The following is a 14,776-nucleotide window of genomic DNA, read 5'->3' on the forward strand; positions in this document are numbered from 1 at the left end:
AGTCGGCGGAGGCGCGCACGCAGAGCCGGGAGGGCCTGCGACTTATTTGGCGCTCCGCGAGGAGGCGGGAGGAGCCTTGAAATAAGGCTCGACGGGCCACGGCGCACGTGCGCGGGCGGACGTGGTTGGGTCCTAGTGCCGCCGGCTGCTGAGCGGCGGGTGCGCGCCGCGGGCTGCTTTGGGGCCCGGCTGGGGCGCTGACTCCCTTGTGGACGGGCGGACCGCCGGGATGGCGGCCCGTGGCGCACGGTGGCTGGGCGCGGTGCCGGCGCGCGGCGGGCCGGGGTGGCCAGCGGGGGCGGTACCGATGGGCCTCCAGGTGTGCGCACCTGCGACCGGCCCCCGGGGCCCAGAGGCTGCCCCCGCACGGGCGCGCGGCGGGCCAGCCCGCGGAGCTGCCGCCGTGGGAACGGGCGCTGGGAAGGCGTTAGGGATGGAGGACACGGGCGCGAAGGGGCGACGCGGCCAGAGCGAGCTGCGGTCTACCTGGGATCGCACACCTGGGCAACGAAGGCCCAGGAAGAGAGAAGCCTGCAAGGCGCGCTCGGAGGGGTAGCTAGCTCCGCTTTACTCCTCAGGCTTGTCTGTAGTTCAAATGTTACAGTTCACGTGTTTTATTTTTTTATAATAAACTGTCAAAAGAGCTTTGAACGTTATGTTGCTTCTGAGTCTGCGCAGTGCCACGCGGTGCTGTGGCCTGTGGCCACTGGCCACGTGTGGTGATTTACGCTTGATGAAAGTTAAGATTCGGTTCCTCAGTTAACTCGGAGCCACAAAAATCACATAGTTGTAGTGTTAGGTATGCCCTGAGAATTGCTCGTGTTTTTTTGAATTGTGAGTAAAGGGCTGGAATATAAAGTCCTTGGATTTCCCAGAATGTTAAGAAGGTAAGCATCGTTCATCAAACTTCGAGAGCGGGGACAGCTAGTCTTGCTGTTTGATTAAAAAGGACAGTGTGAGGCCCCCACGTGGCAGTGAGCATTACTTACCTGCGCTGCCCAGAGCCTGGGTCCTGAGGCCTCAGGACGTTGGCCCGGCCGGTGGCCTTCCTGTGTCTGGTTTCCCATCTGCCAGGAGAGCGGCTGAGACTTCCGGGTCTCAGGACAGGGCAGCTTGTGTGACCTCTCGAATGTAATCACTATCATTGCTCTTGCCCTTAGCAGCAGTTGGAGAACTGGGAGTTGGATGAAAAGCTGCATTGCCTGAAATTAGGAAGTGGGAGACAAGTGCTTGTTTGGGGCGGAGCCCTGACTGCACTGCGGGAGGAGCTGCCGCAGGCCTGGGTGATACTGTAATTAGCAGAGTTGCACTTTCATTCTGCTTTCAAAAATGGGGAATGGACTAAAACCAGTGATGGGGAAAGCCTTTAAAAATTAAACTATTGAGCCCTAGTCAGTGCTGCTATTTTAATTATCATCTGGTAAATATGAGAGGTGTGCACAGTCTGTGTGTTCGTCATTCGTCTGAGTTTGCCTGCCTGCGCTTTTTGGAAATAAATGCTAGTGAAGGCAAAGGGCAGTGCTGGAGGGCCCTGGGGACTGGGCGGCGGCTGCATCACCTGCTTGGCAGGGGAAGGGCAGGGCCTGCACCCCCTCCTTCCCTGGAACCCCATCCCCTGTTCCGCTGACCCTGCTTCCAGAGAGGCTGGGAGCAGGAGGCCAGACCACCATGGTGTGAAGGCACAGGGGTGAACCAGACCCGTGAGGTTTTTAAGTTTCGCATCACAAACATCGAAACTTCAAAAGCTGCGGTCTACTGAGAGTTACAGCTTCTGTTTACTCCAAAGCCTGAAGTTAGTCCTGAGTCTGCTGAGACAGGTGAGGGAGTCTCGAGGGAGGGCTGCTGTCTCTGGGGGGACCCTCCTGAATGGGATTAGTGCCCTTAGAGAAGGGGCCCTGAGAGACCCCTCACCCCTTGCCCCATGTGAGGACATGAGAGGGCACCATCTGTGAACGAGGAAGGGGGCCCTCACCAGACACCACACCTGCTGGCGCCTTGATCTTGAACTTCCAGCTTCCAGAACAGTTAGCAACAAATTCCTGTTGTTTATAAGCACCTAGTATACGGTATTTCTGTTATAACGGCCCAGCCGGTGTTTAATGAACACCTGGAAGACAGGGAGGTCCTCAGAAAAAGATGGAGCCTTGACCGAGGACAGAGGAACCAGCTTGCGGGCTCCTGCCGGCCGGAGCTTGGACGTGAGGACAGTACCAGACCCTAACCCCAGAGTAGAATAAATACCGAGGAGTCCACACGGATAGAAATACATAATTGGGTAAGTGGGGAGACAGGACTGCTCTTCCTGACTGCAGAATTCCAATTAATAAGCCTGGAAGGAACTAGAAAATCACAATTGTCTGTTACAGACAAATCCACAGATAGGTGCTAAAAGCAGCGGGAGACAGTGTGAGGTGACACAAGATTTGCATGGTCTCAAAACATCTCCTCCAAGATACTTATATTAGCTTTCTACTGCTGCCATAACAAACTTCCTCAAACTTAGTGGCTGGAAAATACAAATGTGCAAGTGTATTCTCTTATTGCTCTGTTGGTCAGAAGTCCAGCCTGGCCTCACTGGCTAAACTAGCAGGACACTGGTTGCTTCCCAGAGCTTATCAAGCTAAGGGTAATTAGTCAGCTTAGCCTGGCTTCCCGGCAGGGGTCCTTCTTTACTTTCCTTTGTTAAGGTAAAATTGGTCAGTTTGTTTAGGGCTCCCATTCCTGTCTGATGTTGGAGGTGCCACAGAATGACTGTCACCATCCCCCTAAGAGTTGAGCCCTGGCCTGTGGTCAGCCTGGCCTCGTGAGGGCCCACGTGCACGTGTCTGTGTGCCCCAAACACAGGCATGCACAGCTCACACCGTATGAAAATATTTCCAGCAGTTTCCCCTGTCGCCTCTGCCACGTGTCATCCCCTGCGGACCTGTCACGTCTCTGCTTCCTCAGGGGCTGTGTGTCCTGGGCCCCGACTTGCCTACGTCTACCTGAACTGGGCACGGAGTGGTGATGGTGAGAGCTGACCCAGGGCAGGGGCCTCAGCCAGGCAGCGTGGATGCCCACTACAGACCTGCCACATTCCCAGGCAGGCCCCACTGGGCGGCCCACTGGCTGCTTGGGACAGGCAGGTCCACCAGTCAGGGTGTCCCCTTTTCTCCTTTTGTTACTCCAAGCCCCATCCCGGTCTAGACCCTTGACTGAGAACTGCAGGGCACACCCCTGGGGACCAGCGGCTCCCCAACCTCGGGAAGACTCATGGTCCCAGGCGCAGTCCTGGGCCAGCAGGAAGCTCCTTGGGAGGGGCTGGGCCCTGAGGGGCAGCAGGGGTGGCCCCAGCCGGCCCCACCCCCAGCAGTGGGCCTCACCTCCTCCCTGACCCCCACCCCTGGGGCTCCAGAGAGGAAAGTGGGCCTGCATGTCTTTCGCATGCTCATTTCTGAAAACCACCACTGTCACTAGAACAATTCATCATCATGGTGATAGAAATGAGACTCCTGACGGGCTCCAGCCTGGAGTTCCATGTGGAGCAGACACTCAGCGAGCTCACAGCCCATTCCCCACCCCACAGACACTGGACACACACTGGGACAGCTCAGCCACTTCTTAAACACACAGGTTCTCCTTTAATTGTTCATTGATTTAATTTTCAAGTTCACTACGTGGATGAGATGGGTGCATATTGTACGAGGCTTCCGCTATGAGAGAGCTGCCACCCGCGAGATTTTCAGCCCTCAGTTTCCTTTCTGCTTCCCTTTCTGCGTCCCACAAAACGCACGTGAGCACTGCTGGCTTCCGATCCTGGCTTGTTACTCCCTCCGGATGCTGTGTTGGTGGGGACAGGGATGGGGCAGTGGGTCCCTGTGTACCCCTAAGCCCACTGTAGGGGACGAGTATCCACCCATGATCTCTGGCTTGGCCCCAGAAGACCCCTGGCAGTGCCCCTGCCATGGAATTTCTGTAGGATGGAGGCTGAGGGCAGAGGGGCTGCATCCAGCTGGTTTCTGGGGCCCTGGCTCTGGGCCATGAGACAACTTGGAGTCTGTGCCCCTCACACTTTACACCAAGCAGACGGGCAGCAGGGCCCCTGCCCTGACATTCATCTGTGGGTGGCGCTGCCATGGAGAAGGGGGTGTCGCAGTGGCACAAAGACAGGCCCCCTCTTGCCCAGGCTGGTGAACATCCTCAACAGCCAACACGGGGGATCTGCAGACCCCTGGGGTGAGGGACAGGAACCCAGCCTAGGAGGTTGTTGGCAGTAGAGGCCTAGGGCCAGGTGGCCGACCCACAGCCCCTCCCTCGCGGAATTTCAAAAATGGACTAGGTGTAGTGAGGGGCTGGCTTGGGAACCCCACTCCCTGCCCTTCCGACATTGGAATCTGCAGGCAGCTGGTCCTGTGGAATCCCCCTTGGGGGTCCCTAAAGAGGACTTGCTGCTGCTACTCACACCTGCCACACCTGCCTGAGGCCAACCTGAGAACCCAGGGCCAGGAGCATCATCCTAGGGGAGCAGAGGGCAGGGATGGGGCCAGGACTCCAAAGGGCTGTGAGGATGGGTCTTCAAGGGCCTATGCAAAGCCCTGGGGGAAGGGGTGGTGGGACTGTCCCACACAGGTACCTGGGCCAGGGGCTCTTCGGAGTGGGTGGGGCCAGCAGGGGGCGTCCATGCTGCCCACAACTCTAGACCACCACAGCAGCCTGCTCATGGGTCCCTGGCAGAGAACGCCCACTCCCAGCAGACTCAGGCCAGGACGTAGCCCCCACCCCACCCACCGGCACCCGGGGCTCCAGCCCTGTAAGATGACTGCAGGCTCCCAGGAGGGCCCAGGGTGCCCACCTCAGGCCAGGTGGTCAGAGGACTCCTGTGCAACCAACCACATTAAAGAGTGCTGCAGCCCCCCACCCCCACCCACCAGTTTCAAAAAGCTCCTGGCAGGCAGGCTCCCAGGGCAGCCTCAGTGACAGGGAGACCCGGCCCACCTGCCCAGCGGTCATTCTTAGCCCAGCGCTTTCCTCCACGGCCACTCCTCTCCCCGTGCGGAGCCCTCCCCACAAGACACGCAGGTGCCCAGCCCCTGCCTGCTGGCCGGCGGGGACCTGGCTCGGAGCACAGCCTCGTGACAGGTGCTGACCAAGCAGCCCAGCGGAAGGCCCGTGAGTCGTGGCTCCGCGGCGTTTAGTAAGGTCTCCACCGCAGCCACGGAAACCGTCCCCAGGGGACCCCGGCCACCGCCCGGCCTGGCGTCTGGACTGAGGCCGCGTCGCACGCCTGGGGGCTCCGCCGGGGAAGCGTGGCCAGCTCGCCACAGAGACTGGGCAGCTGGGGGCGCGGGAAGCGAAGCATGAAGCCGGGAGTGTGGGGGAGGGGAGCAGGAACAAAAGTTGCATCTAGACAGGTTGAACAAAACGAAACCGAAACCCGAACGTGTTTTCGTCTCATCTCGGGATCCAGGCGCCACCGCCGCGTCCAGGGCCCTTAGCCGGACATCTCCTCCCGCTGCTCCTTGTTCCTGCGCACCTCGGCCGCGTGCAGCTCCTGCGGGGACAGGTGGGCGGGCGGGGCCTGTGACTCCCACGTCCCGGAGAGGACAGCAGAGGCCGCCCCGGGGGGTCCGGACGAGGGGGCCGCGCCCCTCCCGCGGTCTGAGCAGGACGGTGGCCGGGGACCAGTGAGCAGGGCGGGCCAAAGCACGAGCCCCGGGGGGGCCCACCCGAAGCCGCCCCGCACGCGCGTGCTTCGCGGCGCTCCCGAGGTGGCGCCCGGGCCCCCCGCACCTTCTCGCGCAGCCGCTCGCGCAGCGCGGCCAGGTGCGCCTCGCGCAGCTCCCTGCTGAGCTCCATCTTGTGGTTGAGCTTCTCCTCCGCCTGGCGGCTGAAGTTGCTGTTCTCCTCCAGCGCCTTGTGCAGCACCTCGCGCTCGTGCTCGCGCCGCTCCGCCAGCTGCTTCAGCACCTGCGCCTCCTGCGTCTGCACCGGGCGCGCCCGTGAGCGGGGGCCGCCCCGCACGCCAGGCGCCCGCACCTGCCCGCGGCCTGGGCGCGTGCCTGGACCCCGGGGCTGTCTGCGAGGTCCGACAGGGAGGGGGTCTCCGCGCCCCTCCCGGATCAGCCCTTCCTCTGCTCCCAGCTGACCGGCACTGCCCGGCTGTCCCGGCTCCGCCCGGGGCCCCCCACCCTGCCCGCCGCCCCCGTCACGTGTCCCCCAAGAGCGCCGGCCTACGCTGTCCTGCCGTCAGCGAGAGCGACCACCTCGTCCCGCTTTGCCTGGGACTTCCCTTTGGCACTGAAAGTCCCGCTTGCTAGGAGACCCCTTCGCGTCTGCGCTTTTGGCCCGAGAGCTGCCCCTCCGTTCGCTAGGCCGGGCCCTGTCCTGCTCTCTGCCCCTCTGAAGTCCAGGGAATGCTGACGGAGCGCAGGGAATCCTAAACTTGAGGGCTGCCACTGAGCCCTCTCCATCTCTCTTCCCCACAGTTCCGCCCTCTGAGCACCCAGCAGGTGCTTCGCACACTCCAGGTCTGGGGCCCTAGGGTCCCCAAGGGCTGCTGGTGCCACACTGCCTGGCCCTGCTGACCCAGGGGCTGCCTGGTGACCCCTGGGAGGAGGGTGGGGTCGCTGCTGGGCCCTCACCATGCGCCAGTGCCTACCACTTTACCCCATGCAGCCTGGGTTCCCAGGTCTCACTGCGACCTGCTAAGAGTGGGACCGAGCCACTTCCCCTGCCCGATGGCCGTGGGCTCCAGGGTGGCACCCCCCAGAGCACAGCCTTATCTCTGTGCACGTCAGTCTCTTGGGGGCCAGTGTGACGGGAAGCAGCAGGGAGGGGCCTGGAGTCCACCCCCACTTCTCCCAGGGCCCCACCAAGCTCCCCAGCAGCCCCCAACTCCTGGTCCTCAGATGCGAGGCCCTTCCTTCTCACTTTCCTGCCTGGGAGAGGGCTGCCCCCACCTCGTGTCCCCAGGCACCATCCTGGAGACCCCCACCTGACACCTAGCCATGCCCCAGGGTGCCACCCCCCAATCTCCCTCCAGCTGGCTGCCACTCTGGGACCCTCCCTCCTCCCATCCCATTCTGATCTCTCAGGAGGAGGCCCAAGGAGCCAGGCACCCCTCTCTGTCCCAGGCCAATGCTCCGGCCAAGCAGGGGGCTTGGAACACCTTGCAACTTGGGGCCTGTCTGCCATGGCCTGGAGTGGGGTGGGGGTCTCCTTGCCTTTCTCCGCTCCTCAGCTGCCTCCAGCCGTTTCTGCAGCTCCTCCAGGGAGGTGTCCTTCTTCTTGGGTGGGGAGGAAAGCACAGGGCTCTCCGGGGACAGGTCAGAAGGAGACTTGAGGATGACCTCGAAGCTTTGGCCAGAGGCCCGCTTGTCCAGCTGCTTCACCTCCATGTCTGCAGGGCAAGACCAGATAGGGGCTTCAGGAGGCCCAGCCAGAGGGGGCGGCTGAGGGAGGGGGTGCAGGCCTGAGCCCCCAGGACAGCCCCCCAGAACCTCCCTCTCTAGAAGCCAGCCATGCCAGGGGTGTTCAGAGAAGCCACGAGAGGCAGGGGACAAGGGAAGGTGGGCAGGTCCTGCCAGACAGGGCCAGCAGCAGCCGGAGCACACTCACCCCCGTACTGGTAGATGGTGTTGGGGTGTGGCTGTGTGTAGAAGCAGGAGCAGATGAGTGACAGCACTGACAGTTCCTTCATCTTCTCCTTGTAGGCTGCGGGCACAAGCCAAGCTGAGCAGGCGCCCTCACCCCCACCACCCAGTCCTGCCCCCCAGGTCCCCATTTTTCCCTCCCCTCCCTGCCTCTGGCAAGTCTCCCTGTGAGATGCGGGGCCGCTCACCACGCCCTCTTTTGTGTCCACATCTGTGACCCTCTACACTCCCGGGCTTGGGCTCTGACTCTCTCGGGCATAGCTCCCTTCTGGTTCTCTCTGTCTGTCTTGGTTTCCTCTCCCCCTTCTCTCTCTTGGCACTTCTGTGAGTCTCGCTCTTCTGCGCTGGTCTGTGTCCCCGTCCCCATCTTTCGCTCTTGTGTATGCTTCTCCCTGCCTGCTGTGGTCCGAATGTTGGCATTCCCCCCAAATCCGCATGTTGAAACCCTGCCCCCAGGGTGATGGTGTTAGGAGGTGGGGCCTTTGGGAGTGATTAGGAGGGTAGGGCTCTCCTGAATGGGATGACAGGGACCCCAGAGAGACCCCTTGCTGAGGACACAGCAAGAAGATGGCTGCCTGCCTGCATACCAGGAAGCAGTCCCTCACCAGGCACCAAATCTTGATCTTGGATTTCCCAGCCTCCAGCACTGTGAGAAATAAATTTCTGTAGTTTATAAACCACCCCGTCTCAGGTGTCTTGTTAGAGCAGCCCAAACAGGCGAAGACTCTGCCACTATCTGTCTGGGTCTCTGTTCATCCTTCTCTTTCTGTCTCTGTCAGTCACTGTCTTTGTATCTTTCTGTCCTTGGGAGGGGGTGTCTTTCTCTCTGAGTGTCTCTTTCTGACTCTCATCTCCCTCTGCCCCACCTACTTCTGCCTCCCTCCTCCTCATTGCCACTCACTCGCTGGCTCAGGTAGACAAGATTGACCACCACACTCATGACTGGGACCAGAAAGCCACGAAGCCTCTGTGAGCAGCACTTTCTTGGACTGCAAACTTGGATGACACACTCTCAGACCCTCCTCTGTCCTCTCTGATGTTAGGGTGGTCACCCAAGATGAAACCAGGCCCTCACCAGACACACACTCACTCCCCTCGTAAGGCTGGCGTTGGGCCACAGATGCCACTGAGGACAAAGGCCAGGGAGCTGTCCGTTCAGCACCACAGCTGGACCTCTTGCCCTTTCAGATCAGGTGCCCATGAGCTGCCGTCTCGGCTGCCCACTGTGGGTGGCCCTGAGCCCTCTCAGAGGAAGGGGAAGGTGCCTTCTCCCAGAATGAAAATAATCAAGCTCTTCACGGTCTATTCCCCATGAGCCACTCTCCAAAGTAGACACTGCAAAGCGAGCCCAATACAGTCACCCTGTTCAACAGGGACAGCAGTGGGGCCCAGGGTGCTGGGGTGACATGCCCAGTGTTCCTGGAAGTGCATCCCCTGGTGCTCTGTGCTGTTCCCACCACGCCAGCAGGTCCCAACGACTAGGAGGCTCTGGGACCCTTGTGGCCCCGCCCATGCCCACAGCGGGAGCACGCAGAGGACTCAGAGAGACACTCCAGGAAGAGGGGATCCAGCATCCTTCAAGGGGAAGGACAAGAACTGGGACAAGTGTTCACATGGAGAAGAAACCTTTGGATCAAGTTTCACACAAGATAATGTTTTTAAACCAAGTTGACATGAAATTGAGAAAACCGTTGGTGTAGAGACAGGACACCTGCAGAAAGAGTGAAGCCCTTCGTGGTGAGCTGGGACCTCCTGAGACCATAAGAGTGGTCTTACTTGATCTAAGAATCCTGGTGCCCTAGGCTTTTCTGGAGAGAGCAGCACGGAGCCCAGCAGGCTGCAGAGGGCACAGAAAGGAACCCTGCAGTGAGCAAGCACGAGGGCGAGCCTCGGGAGGAGGACCAACCTTAGAGGGGAAGCAGGGCAGATGCACATTGTGGCCATTTTCGTCACGGATGGGCAGGGAGGAGGCTTCACAGAGGACTTGGGCTGACTCGTCAGGTTTTATTTTTTTTTTACAAGAAAAACCTATTTGTGTATTATTTGTGTTATTAAGAGTCAGTTTTAAAAAGGTGAAAGAGGCCTAGCGCAGTGGCTCATGCGTATAATCCCAGCACTTTGGGAGGCTGAGGTGGGAGGACCGCTTGAGGTCACGAGTTCGAGACCAGCCTGGGCAACACAGTGAGACCCTATCTCTACAAAAAATAGAAAAATTAGCCAGGTGTGGTGGTGCACACCTATAGTCCCAGCTACTCAGGAGGCTGAGGAAGGAGGATCACTTGAGCCCAGAAATTTGAGGTTGCTGTGAGCTATGGTGATACCGCAGCCCTCTAGCCCAGGCAACAGAGATAGACTCTGTCTCAAAAAAAAAAAAAAAAGGAGGAAGAGGGGTATATCCCAGGATGCATGATGAGGGAGTCCAGGGTGTGACAGCTGCTGGGTAGCAGCAGGTCAAGAGACTCAGGGAACATTTGGAGGAGCCAGCCCCGTGCTGGGGGGAGGGGAGGGGGCAAGAGGGAGTCTGGGCTGGATGGGGACAGACCTGGGTCCTGAGAGAGGGTAGGAAGGAGGGGACTTGGCTGCTCCAAGTCCAACTCTGCCAGCACCCACCTCCCTGCCAAACAGACCCCAGCCTCCAATTTTGACCTTTCAGATCATCCTTCCTCATCACATGTGAAAAACCCCGCATGGGTCTACCTTACAGGCCAGGACTCTGGGGCCTGACAGCCGCTCAGAGCTCTCTGTGCCGTGAGCCTGAAATTTTCACCAGAAGAAGAGCTGCAGATTCGTTACAGAGGAAAAGTTTAAGGACAAACACCAGGGAGGCTCCCTTCCAGTTAGCTGTTGCTCAGCATGGGGAGAGTGGCCAGCAGCAATTTGGGGGGCAGGTGTGAGCAATTTGGGGGGCATCATCAGGAAAGAAGCGGGGAAAGGGTTGCTGACATAGGTCAGAGCTCTCGAGGGTCATGGCTCTGACCAGGGGACAGACACGGCTCTGCATCCAGTGGTCATGGGGCTTCCCTGGTTTTGTTTCTTCTAGGCTGATGGCCTGTGAGGCACTTCCTTCCCGGAAGACGGACCCTCAGGGAGCAGATGAGACAGGACTGCCGCAGGAGAGGCCTGGGAGGTGGGAGGGGCAGGCAGGTAAGGAGAGAATGAACAGAGAAGCCTGCCCGTGGGCGGGTGGAGAACAGGGCCAGGGCCGGCCACAGTGCGAGGCGGGAGGTCATATCTGTATTTTCAGAGCTGGAGAGGCTTAAAGGGCATGGTTTCTGCCTCTTGTTGCAGAGAAGGAGGCCAAGGCCCAGTTCCATCCAGGCCACCTCTCCACGGACACAGCTTGAGGCACCCCCCCCCCGCTCCCTCCTTTCTGACCCCCCACCCAGGATTCTTCTCCTTCCCCTCCACTGACTGCAGGGAATCATTAAGAAAACAATTGTCTGCCAGGAGCTTGGTTGCTTTCCCTCTCTCCTCCACTTCCTATTAAATGTTAAAAGTGCATATTGGCCTTTTGGATGGTCAGATCCTACATATGCAGGAGTAAGAAAAGGGCACCAGGTTGGCCTGGAACAGCATGGTAACAGCAGTCGCTGCTCCCAGGGGTGGGAGCATCACAACCATCCTCCCAGCTGACCCTCAGGTCCAGCCAGCCAAGGCGGATGCCCTTATCAACCTTATTTCTACCAGGGAGGGAAAGAGGCTCAGAGAGGGCAAGTGGCCCGCCCAGAGTCACACAGCATGCACAAGAGCATGGGTAAGAGCCCAGTCACGAGCCTGGGCCTCTGACTGCATGCATGTTCCTGTTAGGAGCCTCCTTAGGGAGGGTCTGTCCAGAACTGGGAGGGCAGGGGGGCCACAAATGTCCATTCACCCCTGGAAGGGCCCTGGAGGTTGTGCGGACTGTTCCCTGACAGATGGAGCTCACTGTCACCCCGGCTGCCCCTCTGTCACTGGTTGGCTGCCTCAGACAGTGTTGAGACAGCTGGTGGGAACGACCAGCAGATCTGCCTTTCTCTGGGCAGGATACTCTGGGAAATGTGGCCACACGGTCAGGCTGCCTGGCATGGAGTGGGCTCTCACTTCTTGATAGGCAACGGGCCAAGCATCCCTCCTGAAATATCTCATTCAGCCCTCAGAACAAGCCCAGGGTGGGGGGTGCCGTCACTAACCTGTCCCTCCAGATGGGGAGATCGAGGCCCTGAGAGGTTAAGTAGCCTGTGCAAGGCCACACAGCTCAAGGAGATCAGACTGAGTTGCATAAGGAGCTGAAAATGAGTCAGAGCCCACAACAGCGTGAGGAGCAGGGTGCCTGAAGGGCGCCAAGAGATGGCCAGGCCGTCCACAGTGACCCCAACAGCGGAGCCCGTGGGGAGGCCCAGGCCCAGGCAGCCAGCAGGACCTGCAGCCAGGTCTCAGCGTGGGTCGGGCCATGGAAGGGACAGAGCCACCCTCAGGTGCAGGAGCAGAGTCCCAATCTCCCGAGAGTCTGTCCCAGTATCTTTAGGGGTGTGTGTGAGGGGGAGAGGCAGGATGAAGCCCAGACGCACAAGACCCTCAGAAAGGGTGTGGAGAGATGTCCTCACTGATACATGCTGTCCCCTCCTGGACAAGTACAGAGGTCACCTGGAGTCTCCGAGCACACCTGGCCTGAGGGGTGGGGTGGGGCACCCGTGGGCGGGCAGAGTTCTGCCCCAAGCGGGCCACAGGGAGAGAACCCAGGTAGCTAGGGAGAGGGGACGGCGGTGACCCGTCCCCAGGGCAGAAGGAAAGGTGGGCGGGAGGGCGATTCTTGGACAGAGGGGGGATGGGAAGGAGATGAGGGGGGGCTCTCGGGTGGAGCAGAGCGCTCGGGGTAGGGCAAAGCCCTGCGCCCAGTATCCGTCCCTCCCCTGTGCCCGCGACCTGGCCAGAGCTCTCCAGAGACCCAGGCCAGGAGGGCAGAGGTGGGCAGCGTCCGAGGGGGAGGGAAGGGAGGAGCAGACCCATCTCATCTTGGGTTTGGAAATGGCAGCAGCCCCTCTCCAATCCAACCCCCGCCGTGCAAAGGGCGGTGGCTTTTCCTGCCAGAGCAGGTGTCCCTGGCATTGCGGAGGGTGGTCCCCAGCCCGCAGCAATGGGGCGGGGGTGCGGGGGGCGAGGACGCGAGGTCCTGGCACTGCCCCACTGGCTCCGGGCTCCCCGGGCCCTGGTCTCCCTCCTCCAGCCCCCGCCGCTTCACTGGCGCAGGGACCTCGTGTCTCTGCAGGGGCTCTTGCAGAGGGTCCCGCCCTCTCCCCTCCTCCCGGCGAAAGCACAGTGGGACCAAGATCTAAGGTCGCCAGGCGTCTCAGGGGACACCGCCCCACACGCAGCGCGCCCACCCAGGGTCACGAGCCAGCGCCCGGGTCCTCGGGGCCACACTACCGCAGTGGTGCCCTGCCTGGCCAATGTGTCCCCGCGCCGCCGCCCGCATCCCCAGCGCGGCCCCTGCCCAGCGGCCCACACCCGCCCTGCGGTCGCCGCAGTCCCTGCCCTTGGGGCACCGGGTCGCCCAGACCCAAAGCTCCTGCAGGTCCGCCCCAGCCTCGCAACGCGCAAGGGCCCAGACGGAAAACCGAGTCCGCATCCAGCTCCTGCGTCAGCCGAGGCCAGACAATGGCCCCAGCTCAGGCCCGTCGCCGCCACGGGGAGCCCGCGGCCAGGGGCGCCTACCCGACACGGTGCTGGCCATGGTGCTGGCGGCGGCGGGCGCTGCGGAGCCGGAGAGACGCGGGCGGCGGCCGGAGCTGCGGTCGGCGGCTGCTGCAGTGCCGCGGAGGGGAGGGAGCGCGGGCGGGAGGCGGGCGCGGCGCGAGGCGGGGAGGGAAAGAGCGGAGAGAGAGGGAGGGGTGGAGAGAGAGGGAGGGGTGGAGAGGGAGGGAGACAGGGAGAGAGAAGCGCCTCGCTGCGCCCGTCACCAAGAAGGGGCGGGGGGAGGGAGGGGACGGGAGGAGAGAGGAGGGCGGCGGATGCCCGAGATCCGCGTCCTCCAGCCGCTCCCAGCCCTGGACCCCCGCTCCCCCGGGGTGGGGTTGGGTGGGGAGGGCACGGTGGAGCTAAGCCCCCGTCCCCAGGGTGGGCGGAGCAAGGAGGGGAGGGGTCCACTACAGGGTAGGGTCGCAGAGCCCTTGGCCAAGGCCTCAGAGGCTGCGACGGTGCCTACTGTGTCCAGGTGCGCTGAGAGGAAAGGATGCCAGGCAGCACAGCGTGGGTGCTGGCCTGGAAGCCCTCCAAGGGGGCCACCTCCTCTGGTCCCAGAGGCTGGGCCGGCCCTGAACAGAGACCAGGCTAAGTGCAGGCTCTGAGGCTAGAACAGGGCTTTGAAAGAGATAGACGTGTGTTCCAACCCCAGCTCGGAGAGTCACTCTCTGTGTGACCCAGTGTGAGTTTCTCACCTCTCTGGGCCTCTGTTCCGTGGGTGTAAGATGAGACAGTGGTGCCAGGACCCAGCGGAGAGGTGCCAGAGCTACTGTGTGCACTTAGTGAGGTGGGGAGCACCTGTCCTGCCTCCTGCTCTCCTCCTGACCCCAAAGGGAGCCTGGCAGACAGATGGAGTGGCATCCTGGCTTTAGGGATGGAGCCACTGAGGCCTAGCGGAGTGCTTGCCCCGCAAACAATTGAGTCACAGGGCTGGGATAAAACCCTGGGAAACCTCAGGAGACTTGCAGAGAGATGAGGCCAGCTCAGAAAAGCGAAAGCCAGGTAGAAGCCTAAGGGCCAGCAGTCAGCCTGGAGCAGATCCCACAGCCAGGAGCACCCCATGGCCAGCCACCCTCCCAGGCGACTCCAGGGAGCACTGCCCCACTAGTGTGCAAGCCTGCATCATCCCTGGGACTGTGGGTGTGGTGGGTTTGATGCTTGGGATTAAGCTATATTGTGTGGCACAGTGGACCCTTGGGTGGGCCTGACCTAATCACAGGAGCCCTTTAAAAACTGTTTTCTCTGGCCGGGAGCGGTGGCTCACACCTGTAATCCGAGCACTCTGGGAGGCCGAGGCGGGAGGATTGCTCAAGGTCAGGAGTTCGAGATCAGCCTGAGCAAGAGCAAGACCCGCATCTCTACTAAAAATAGAAAGAAATTACCTGGAAAACTAAAAATACGTAGAAAAAATTAGCCAGGCATGGTGG

The 14,776-nt window shown here is 60.9% G+C and overlaps 1 protein-coding gene across 1 annotated transcript; it reads right to left on the bottom strand.

Moving 5' to 3' along the window:
• Nucleotides 1–3,592: 3,592 nt before the first annotated feature.
• Nucleotides 3,593–13,459, bottom strand: STMN3 (stathmin 3). The gene is made up of 5 exons (XM_045529377.1): nt 13,323–13,459; nt 7,597–7,692; nt 7,203–7,378; nt 5,770–5,961; nt 3,593–5,530 (listed from the first exon to the last, which is right to left on the bottom strand). Exons 1-5 carry the CDS (start codon nt 13,339–13,341, stop codon nt 5,471–5,473), a joined length of 543 nt encoding a protein of 180 aa, XP_045385333.1. The 5' UTR covers nt 13,342–13,459; the 3' UTR covers nt 3,593–5,470.
• Between the last annotated feature and the right edge of the window lie 1,317 nt (nt 13,460–14,776).

The sequence above is a fragment of the Lemur catta genome, chromosome 17, assembly GCF_020740605.2.
Source record: "Lemur catta isolate mLemCat1 chromosome 17, mLemCat1.pri, whole genome shotgun sequence".
In the NCBI taxonomy this organism is placed as follows: Eukaryota; Metazoa; Chordata; class Mammalia; order Primates; family Lemuridae; genus Lemur; species Lemur catta.